The 10656-nt window shown below is 44.9% G+C and overlaps 1 protein-coding gene across 2 annotated transcripts; it reads left to right on the forward strand.

Annotated features, from left to right (window-relative positions):
* The first annotated feature begins 4563 nt into the window (after positions 1–4563).
* lpar4 (lysophosphatidic acid receptor 4) lies at positions 4564–10656 on the forward strand. Of its 2 annotated transcripts, XM_076043525.1 has the most exons (3): positions 4564–4995; positions 8718–9470; positions 9554–10656. In XM_076043525.1, exons 2-3 carry the CDS (start codon positions 8895–8897, stop codon positions 10040–10042), a joined length of 1065 nt encoding a protein of 354 aa, XP_075899640.1. In that variant the 5' UTR covers positions 4564–4995; positions 8718–8894; the 3' UTR covers positions 10043–10656. The 2 variants fall into 2 exon arrangements, with proteins under 2 accessions (XP_075899640.1, XP_075899639.1); XM_076043524.1 differs by lacking the exon at positions 4564–4995 and having other exon boundaries at positions 8112–9470.

The following is a 10656-nucleotide window of genomic DNA, read 5'->3' on the forward strand; positions in this document are numbered from 1 at the left end:
CAGAGTGTCAATTTGTTTGTATTAGCAGATGAGTGCACACAGAAAACCATTGACAGCAAATGTCACATGACTCAATAAAAGCCCTAAAGAGCTTTCTGTTCCTTCCCATAATGACCCACTGCTACCCAGGGGCAGGCTGAACTCTCCTAAGTGTGCATGTGTAGTAGGTCCCGGCTAGAGCTCCGCCGCCAATCGTTGCTGCCACCTAGTGGTTGCGCTACCCAACAACGGCCAATCTAACACAATAAAATTGCCACCATAATAATAATAATAATTAAAAAAAAAAAACGTTAAATAAAAACTCAAATACATTTTGTAAGTATCACACATGGAGCAGTGATGCCATGCCCAGAGAGTTCACTAGAGGGCGTCGCTACCAGCTTAGAGATGCCACGAGCACATCTAAGGGCGGGTTCACAGGTTTGGGTCGTTGTGAGCGCTGATTGAGATTGTGGTGCCAACTGAAGAACTGCACTGGTGGCCTCAGGTTGCTACCAAGTGAACCCGGGAGTGCTTTATTTCTGATGTGAATCCCATCACTGTCACCAGTCACAGGAAGCGCACCATTCTACTCAGGCTGCAGCAAACAAACCTGGAGTTGTGAGTAGGCGAGAGGCCTTCTGCATATATGGAGTGACGACAATGTCTCACAATTACAAGAACACTGAGCTATTCAAAATATTCAATATTCATACATAAATATGTATATATACACATATTTATATACATATGTGCGTGTATGTGGGTTTACATATATATGTGTATATATACATATATAAATATATACTGTATGTATATATCTATACATACACACATACACATATATATACAATATTCATACAATATACAGTTTATATTGTACAAATGGCGTACAATATACATTGTACATATACAATGTATATTGTACAAATATTGATATTTGTACAATAATAATTGTACAATATTATACATTGTACAACACATATTGTACAAATGTAATTTTGTATACAATGTTCTGCCATCAATTCAGATTTTTTTTACACTTTTAACGATGTTAATGTAGAGCTCTACCCTGCATTCAAAAGGGTTCGACTTGTTCACTGGTCAGATGCACCAATGAGAATTCTGTACATGGCCTCTCTAAATCTCGGAACAGGCTCTGCCTGGAAAAGAACCGACCACATCTCTTCGTGTGAGTCCTACAAGGTACGTCAGCTGTTTGAATCCCGGGAACAAACCTCGGCTCTGTTAGAGAGACTGAGGTCACTCTGGCCAGTCGGCCCGTCTGCCTCGTCTCCCGGGCTGTCTGGAGAAACAGCTGACCGCCCATGACTGCTCATGCTGCAGCAGTCAGTGTTGTGGGCTAAACAAGTGGCGGCCGCCACAGCTCTGGAGCTGCAGACAGGCTCCCGGTTCCCCGTCACAGCAGCAGCATTGATCCAAGGTCTGGGTGAGCTTCTCTCTGACCAGTCTGGAGCTGGATGGGGGGGTCAAGGGTCACTCGTAGACGTTATACAAAGTCACGGCTGAAGACGTGTTAATATCAGTCCATTAAAGCCTCCGGAGCTCAAGGCTCCTGCCTGGCGTAGTGCTGCCTTTGTCGGGCTCTGTTGTCAGGGCAGAGGTATGTGTGTGTCTCGACTGGGCCGCCGCTGAAACTCCTCTGGAGCCGCTGAATTAGAGGATGGACGCAGGAGAGGGGAAGAGAGCAAAGGAAATACACCCACCATCACATTATAGGGGGAGTGAGGGAGCGAGGGAGGAAAAGAGATGGAGGGAGAGGGAGAGCGAGGGTCCTGAGGAGGAGGAGGAGGAGGGGGGGGGGGTGTAATGGGGTCTTTGTTCTGGCTGCTGTGACTCACAAAGACTGAGCACAGCTTAGTTACCGTTACCAAACACAGAGAGCAAGGACAGCAGCGAATGTACATGTTAGACTGTGAACAAGCTGTCCTACACACTCTCTGATATGCCAGTATCATTTATCTACATCTATAGCTACATCTATATCTATGCCTATATGTGTGTCAACAGTGTGCATTGTTTTCATGCGTGTCTAACTTTAAGTTGAGTATTTGCAGTCATGTTATTTAAATTAGAGAATTCAAAGTGAACCATTGGATCATTTTCCCCCCTGTATGAGTTGATCCATGTAGCAACATTCAAAGGCCTCCTATTAAATATTGTGTGTGTGTGTGTGTGTGTGGGGGGGGGGGGGGGGGGGGGGGCTGTAGATCTAGATATCGATCTAGATCTACATCAGCACCCATTTGCAAGATACAACAACAACAACAACACAAAGTTTAACAAAACTAACAGATTACAGCTTTACATTGTTCTCATAAAAGATTGTGAATTTCAGATTAAACTCCTATTACTTATAAGCCTCAGGTTTATAAGAAATTAACCCACAACCTTTTTGTGCTGTGAGCCTTACAGCGTTAATCGTGACAATCTTTTACCACCTGCTCTTTTAAAAAAAAAAACTAAAACCCAGAGCGAACAGCATCTGGTGTCAACCAGGCAGGGGAAGAAGTGTCAAAACTGGGCTCACCGAGAGACCACAACTCAACCACACAGGCTGCAGTGCAACAGCTCAACATAACTGCGCGTCTGGAACGCAGCACTTGCAAGACTGGGTGTCTGAGCCGTCTGTCTCTGTGAACTTTTTTTTCAGGGAACAAGAAAGTTTTTAAAAAGCCACAGGTCATCACTCAAACTCAAAACAGACAGAGCATCTCATCTCAAAGCCAGTCATTTTGAAATAGCAAGGTGACGTGCACGCATCGCTATTTCTGTGACTAATCAACCCAGAATGAAACTGAACATTTTAAGTAAATACTTTGATTTTTTTTTTTCATTCTTTAATCAAGACTTTCTATTAACTCTACTTGTTAAACACATGTTGATTTTCTACAATTGTTTGACCTCTTCCTCATGGTCGCAGGAAACCTCCTCCACCCCTCAAAGTAACGACATCGTCGGCCGATAAAAATCAGGAGATATACTGTATGTTATGAAATGTCGCGAGTCTGTATTTATCTCCATGTGTCTCAAACACATCCAGTGTCACTGGAAAGAATCAAGAGGTTAAAAACATCTGTTGGAATGTATTGTGTGCGTGTGTGCTGCGCATGTTAAAAGTGTGTGTGTGGTGTGTGTGTGTGTGTGTGTGTGTGTGTGTGTGTGTGTGTGAGTGCATCCATGTGTGTACTTATGCAGTAAGCAGGATGTCCTGTCCAGCTATTGTGGAGTTTTTGACCTCGGCAGACACAACCCCGAAAGACCACTTCCCCTCTGTCAAGTACCTCACTCTCTATCTCTGTCCCTTAAACACACACTCGTGCACACACACACACACATACACACCGCCGCCTCATGCCAGCCTGAACACAATGGGAACCTGTCCAACACCGCCCTGTCACCTCTCTAAAAATACCTCCTTTGGTTGCCTCAGATATGAAGATTGTGTGTTTAACAATAGTGTAGTGCGACTTTGATCAGTCAAAATAGCAGCATGTTGTTATTCTGAGGTTTCATAACGTCTTGGCCTCGCTAGCCGTCCTGGACTGAGCACAATCTGTCCCTCGTCTCTCCCTTTTTTTTTGGAATATAAATCACACTGTAATCTGTTTTCTTTTATTGCAGAGTAAAGGTACTGGGCTGCATATAATGTCTAGTATTTCTCCCATCACTGTCTAATTTTACAGCTTGGGGTTTTTACCAACTTCTTCTGAGTTTGTTGGACTGAGGCTCGTTAGAACTTGTTAGAAAAATAAAAAATAAAATAAAGATGGACTCCGTAATGTCAAATGCATTTCTTTTTTTTTCCATTTTGTCAGAAAAACGACATGGTTTGGTCGTAGAGGAAGCAAAAACATTTGCATTCACACCAAGCTGTATACTTTACTAAAGTTTTAAAAGGGGGTTCAGCCATCATATGGAGCTCCAGACTATGTGAATCTGTTTGGGGGCGATTTTTAGTCAAAGGGCCCAAAACTGCTCGCAACTCCCCTGATTTAAACACATTTGTACACTTAATACGGTGAACCGGGATCGACTTGAGTCGAATCCTTGTTCTCCCATCATGCACTGGTGGTCCAACCTGAGTCTTTTCAGTTGCTTTAAGTATTCCATGACCAATTAACTTCCTTTTTCAGCTGTGACAAAAACAGGAAGGGAGCTTTGTAAGCTACCCATTAAAACAAAGGAGAAGACGTGACCTTTAGCCCAGGTGCTTCTAAAGAGATCAGCATTTGTGGCATTTCCGTATTGAAAGGCCTTCTCGTGCAAAGGATGCTTCACTTTTTGTTTTTATTTTTAACAGTCGCTCACACTGCAGTAGCCAAAGTGTCACATTCACACTTGCATTGAAACCGAAACTGGCACCTTTCACGACATGCATGTCTGGAAAATGACCATTCTAATAATTACAGCCCTGGTTTGTGGCTCACCAGCTGATGACACAAGCGGCGCCCCGTCCACCCTCCAATCACACCACCCCCGACCCTCCCTCCTCCTTCCCCCCAACACCGCCTCTCCTCCTCCTCCTCCTCCTCTTCCTCCATCTCTGTGCTGCCTGGACGCCGAGCCATTGTCTCGCTTCCTGTGGCCGCCGGCCGGCCGTGCGAGCAGAGCCCCGGACCCACGCGCGCTCTCGAATGCGCGCGCGCGCGCACGCACGTGCATGCGAACAGACGCCCCTGGTGAGAAGGCGCGCTGCGCTCCCAGTCCCGAGCGGACAGACGGACGGACGGGGAGAGTCGACGGGACAGAGAAAGCGGCGCTGCTAATCGTGGCTCGTTGTGTTTCGCTGTCCATTTGTTTGTTTTTGTTTTGAAAGACACTTTACTCGCTTTAGTGATTTCCAGCTTGGCACGGGGGGCTGCTGCTGCAAAAGTTAAAGGCCTCGGAGGAAGAGAGGCAGTATGGAGCTTTCCTCCTGACAGCTGCACGGCTGCCGGACTGACAAAACATCAGGGAGCAGGAGGCGACCTGTCACCATGCGCTCAGCTGCCAGTAAGTCTCCTCTATCCGCGGACAATAACAGTTTTGTGCTGACTAGAACATGTTTTGTCTTCAGTCGTGGGGGATTTTTTTTTTTGTGTGTGTGTGTGTGTGTGTGTGTGTGTGTGCATTTGTGTTACAACCCTTTTTTTGTGTGTGCTTTTGTCTCACTTGTTTAGTGCTGAATTTATCAATACTCCTTGTTACTTTGCACTGTCGATGGCACCAAGAATAGTTTAATACTTTCTACCAAGGCTAATGAAATGCTAATACATACCGTAACATCCAAATATAAAAACAAAAAAAATCCCTGTGAACGGAACATAATTTCATTGTGATTTACGGAAAAGGTCATGTTAAATGTAAAAATATTCAACGCATCTATTATTTCAAAATGTTTGGTGAACGACAAAGATTTAGGCATTTTTCTTTTCACCTTAACCACAATCATTTCATGACTATTAAATTCTTCCAGGAAAATGGGGTCATCTTTCATTCATTTATTGGAATAACCCCACAATCCAACGGTAATACAAATTTGAAGTGTGATCTAAACAGAGCTGTAGGCTGAGTCAGCAACTTCATCAAACAGTTTTGTGTATAAGCAACATTGCCCTTGAAAAGCAGCAGCTGGATCAATCAGGTTGAAACACAGTCCCCAGTGATTTCCAGTAAAGGCCCCCTCCCCACACCATCTTCAACCCTCCATGCGTTTGGTCCTCATTGCATTTGAGAGAAAGGAACAGCTGGATGTGAGCCGAGTCTTGAACCCGATCCATTCAGATCAGCGGGTCCCAGAGGCCTGTTTCTGACACTGCCAAGGCCAATTGTGTGTGTGTGTGTGTGTGTGTGTGTGTGTGTGTGTGTGTGTGTGTGTGTGTGTGTGTGTGGGTGGGTGGGAGGGTGGCCAGGGAGGGGTGCTTTTATGCCGTGCAGCTGTCTCTGACCTGTAGATATGAAGTCACACGTGTGCTCAGGTTCAGACTTCCCTTACTCCAGCTCTATTCAAGAGATGGTCATTGTTCCTTTCAATAAAAACAAAGCATGGACTATAAAGCAAATAAACACTCAGACATTCTATAGTCTTGGCTCCCCCGCAAGAAACAGCTGAACACGAAGACTGCACTGTCAGAGGTCCTGGGACGGAGCCTCACCACAGAGAAGTGTGTGTGTGTGTGTGTGTGTGTGTGTGTGTGTGTGTGTGTGTGTGTTAGCACTGGCACATTTGTAGTTTGCCGGCTCGTACGTGCATGTGCACGTGCAGAAACTGGTTTACAAATGTGTGTTGGGTTCGCGTGGGTACAGTGAGGGCATTGTGAGGCCTTGGTTGCGGGTTAGGTAAGGGGGGCGAGCACTGTGGGAGGCGTGTGAAAACGCAGTAAAGATGTCACTCTGCGGTTGGCAGAGAACAGGGCCAGAGTATTTACACTCACACTCACTTGTTTGTGTGGTTGAAAAGCCTGAATGTCTCCTGAAGACACGTCCTCCTGGAGATCCCTACTGCTGGCTGCTTCTCTGCTGCCTTGCCTGTACCAAAACAGGGACTAGTGTCAATAAAGTTTGTGTTGCGTCTTTAAACATTATAAATGTAGCATTTACATTTTCCCATCATGTGAAGTTGGAGAATATTGGTTTAAAAGAAGTCTAAAGAAGAACATAAGAAAGAACATAAACAAAGTGTTTTGACGTTATATTGCAATGAAGGTCAAGCTCCTAAAACTGAACCACAAGTAACACAACACAGCTACCTACTGCTTTAGACTCTCTACCAGGTTCTCCTAACTGCACATACAATTTTTCATGTAGACTTTATTTTGAAGGTTTAAAAGAAGTAACTCAAGACACTATAGGGAACACGTCATAAATCCTTTGTTTTTATCTCAGGTATTGAGCTGGTATAGTGACCCTTAAGAGCATTTGTAAAGGGCTGGCAGAATTTTGGAAAAAAGTTTGAGCAATCGTCGCCATGTAATTCAGGTGGACCAATAACAATTTTACTGCCAGTTTACTTTCATGACCTGGTATTAGTGGCAACATTAGCACCATTGGCAACAGTTTCAAACTGACTCCTTTCAGAGTCAGTCGGAAACAAAGTTAAAATAAGTTATTTAGTACAATGAAAAAAAGCCTCTGGTGTCATTCCGTGGGCTTCTCCCAATGCAAAAATGTTGTCCAATTCCGATTAAACAGCTGCTGCCTCCGCGCTAATCTCTTTAGCATCAGTTGAGCCTACAATTGCATCCTGTTTTTGGTCTTTGTCTGCAACCGGGGGGATTTCAAGGGCAGCCAGCACCGTTTGCTTCCTGGTCTTGTTGCAACTAAAAGAAAGCTGATTGGTGTTGGAATCCGAAGAATCCCTAGACTGAAAACTGCTGTTGGCGGGATGTTGGAAAAGTGAAGACAAAGTTTAAACAAAGGAGAAAAAAATGCAATTCACCATTTATTTATTTTTTTAAATCTTCCTCCTAAGCACAAATGTGCTAAAATTGAGTACGGAAGTGCAAAATGAGTCATGTATAAATTAGGATCATTCTCTAATGAATAATAGGCAAAAGAAAAACTAGAAAAAGCATCTTGCTAATTACCGTTTGATTGTGCGTACTGTTATTACAGTTGCTCACCTCCTCAGTGAAAATAAAGACACATAGTTGATTTTCACTCAGCACTCATTTCAGTAGTATAAATGAAAAGATGTTGCACTTCTAAGAAAGTCTGTGCACACATATTTATACTGCCCCAGAATTATAAATGAGAGCTGCAAGTTTTTCACCCAGGAAGAGTTTGTAACATTAATATAACAAACTTGATTCTTTTTTGGACAAAGTTATTCTTTGGTTTTCACTGACTGTTGTTGTAGTATTAGATAGTCATCTACTTCCCCAACACGAGTTCTTGATTTAAATTATGGCAGCAGCTAATATGATCCTTTATGTTACTGAAGTCAGTTCTTTAGTTTTATCAGTGCATCTCAATCTAATAAGTGTATACAAGTGTGTTTCTGTGGGCTGTTCAGTGGTAGGAGTGACTCCATTCTTGCTTTTCATACATGCTGACATGCTGACATTCTTTGACTCACTTCCTCCAGCTGGAAATGAGCCCCCCAAAACTGCCTGACTGGTCTGTGAATTAATTTAGTGTTAAAAAGCAGCTTTGTAAACTGAACACCAAGGACAAGACATAATGCAACACGATAGATTGGGATGGGGCAGACAGACTGACGGACAAATGGGCAGAAGAATCAACAGAAATTCCATTTGGTCAAGAAGATATTTTTTGTCTTAAAGGGTTCAACAAGGCGTACTCAGACTTCTGCCCACAGTCCAAAAAACATGCATGCTAGGTTACTTACTCTTTCTCTCTGTCCTACTTGTCCTGGGTATACCCCACCTTTACATGATATCGAATGAGAAAGATGATAGATGATGATGATGACGACAATAGCTAAGATAAGCTTCAGCCCTGCCTCCAATCTTGAGGGTAAGATAGTCATCAGAAATTGGACCAATGGCTGGTTTTTATTCCACACATGGAAAAATCCCTCTTCATTCTTTGATTGTCTGTTTTCTAATCTGAATTTCTAATCCCAGGTATGTAAAACAATTAATGTCTGCCTCACGTGAGAATTCACTTGTACAAGAACAATGCTCAACTTGGACTTGGTATAAGAGCTAATGTGTAGGTGCGTGCTTCTCAGCCTGGAGGAAGTGACTGTGTGCTTTACTGCCTCTCCACAGGATGACCGACCTTCCCTGTGGCTGTGCATCCTGAGCGGTCTATTTGTGTCTGGATGTGCACGATGCCTTGGAGCGTACCTCGCCGGTGGATTCCCTACTGACACCTCCAAGTCTTCAGAGCTCTGTTGCGACGACAGCCTTTTTGTGGAGTTCACCCTTCTCGTTGCAGCACCAACCATGGCGAGCCTTGTGCTCAACGAGACCGGGATGGAGGATTGCGGCATCGACGACTCCTTTAAGTACAACTTGTACTCAGTGGTCTACAGTGTGGTCTTTGTCCTGGGCCTGATCACCAACTGCGCCGCCCTCTTTGTGTTCTGCTTCCGCATGAAGATGCGGAACGAGACCACAATGTTCATGACTAATTTGGCGCTATCGGACTTGGTGTTTGTCTTCACGCTGCCGTTCAAAGTCTTTTACAACGTCAACCAGCACTGGCCCTTTGGGGACGGACTATGCAAGGTTTCCGGAACGGCCTTCATCACCAACATCTACGGCAGCATGCTCTTCCTCACCTGCATCAGCGTCGACCGCTTCCTGGCCATCGTCTACCCGTTCCGATCCCGCTCCATCCGCACCCGCAGAAACGCGGCACTGGTGTGCGCCGCCGTGTGGTTGACCATCGTGGGTGGAGGTATATCTGTCACTTTCTTCTCCACCATCAACAGCACCACCAGAGCCACGACGTGCTTTGAGGGCTTCTCCAAGAAAACCTGGAAGACCTACCTGTCCAAAATTACCATATTCATTGAGGTAAGTGACAAGTCAAATTGTAGCAAGTTTGCACATCCAGTGTTTCATCTAGTCCCATTTTGTGGTTTCGATTTATTTCACAGATTGTGGGATTCCTTCTCCCCCTACTGGCCAACCTGGTATGTTCCTCGCTTGTATTGCGAACACTGAGGCGTCCGGTGACCGCTGGTCACGGCTGCGAGAGCAAGAGACGTGTGCTACGGATGATTTTGGTCCATCTGGGTATCTTCATCATCTGCTTCGTCCCCTACAACTCCATCCTCTTCCTGTACGCCCTGGTGCGGACACAGGCACTGGCCAACTGTGCTGTGGAGCGATTTGCCCGTACTTTGTACCCCATCACCTTGTGTCTGGCTAGCCTCAACTGCTGCCTGGACCCCGTGGTTTATTACTTCACCTCGGAGAGCTTTCAGAAAAGTTTGACCATGGGAGGCAAAGGGTCCTGCTCCCGGCCTGAGAGTATGCCCCGCAGCGACAACGAGAGCCAAGACACAGGAAACACCCTCCCGAGAGACACACACACTCCAGAGAGGAACGGAAAGGAGTCCAAGATGTCCGAGAGTCAGTTCTGAATCCGGGAGGACACAAGGCAAGACAAGGTAAAAGGGGGAGAACAGGGTCATCGCAAGGAGAGCTCAGGACTTTGACGAAAAAACAAAACAAAAATGTCACCTGTTTGGTGTTTGGAAGGGACAAACAAATAACTCAAGAGATTAGCTAAGTCCTGAGGTAAAACCAGGGGTATGGCCTGGGCTTTGCGGATTAATCGACTTCTGGAGAGCGGAGGAATGTATCTGTGTGTGTTTGTTATGAAACGTTCCGGGGGACCGGAGACCTAAACTCACCAGTATTGCTGTCCGCACACATGCATGGCTGTGTCTGAAGAAACTCCCACCACATCATCACTCAGGCTTAACGCACACACATACACACACAAATGCACTGAATTGTGGACAAGGAGGAGATTTGCATCCACATTGTTTGAGTATACTGTTCACCTCTTTTGTAGCACACTGAGCCCTTAATAATTTCTATTGTTGTAACGTCCAGTACATTATATCATTGTAGACGTTAATGTTGTGACATTATTGTGTGGCGATGCTATTGTTATGCTAATGCAAGCGTGACGATCTGCTGAGTTAAATGTTTCTCATGACGACATTAAATGTCTTTGTTTTTTTTGATA

The sequence above is a fragment of the Nelusetta ayraudi genome, unplaced genomic scaffold (genome assembly GCF_046127955.1).
Source record: "Nelusetta ayraudi isolate G7.1 ecotype Tasmania unplaced genomic scaffold, CSIRO-AGI_Nayr_v1 ptg000075l, whole genome shotgun sequence".
Classification (NCBI taxonomy): Eukaryota; Metazoa; Chordata; class Actinopteri; order Tetraodontiformes; family Monacanthidae; genus Nelusetta; species Nelusetta ayraudi.

Bases quoted from the DNA above. Each gene is read 5' to 3' on its own strand.
- lpar4 (XM_076043524.1), top strand. From the start codon at position 8,655: ATGTGTAGGTGCGTGCTTCTCAGCCTGGAGGAAGTGACTGTGTGCTTT. The intron at 9,471-9,553 runs GTAAGTGACAAG...TTTATTTCACAG, and splicing joins AAATTACCATATTCATTGAG to ATTGTGGGATTCCTTCTCCC.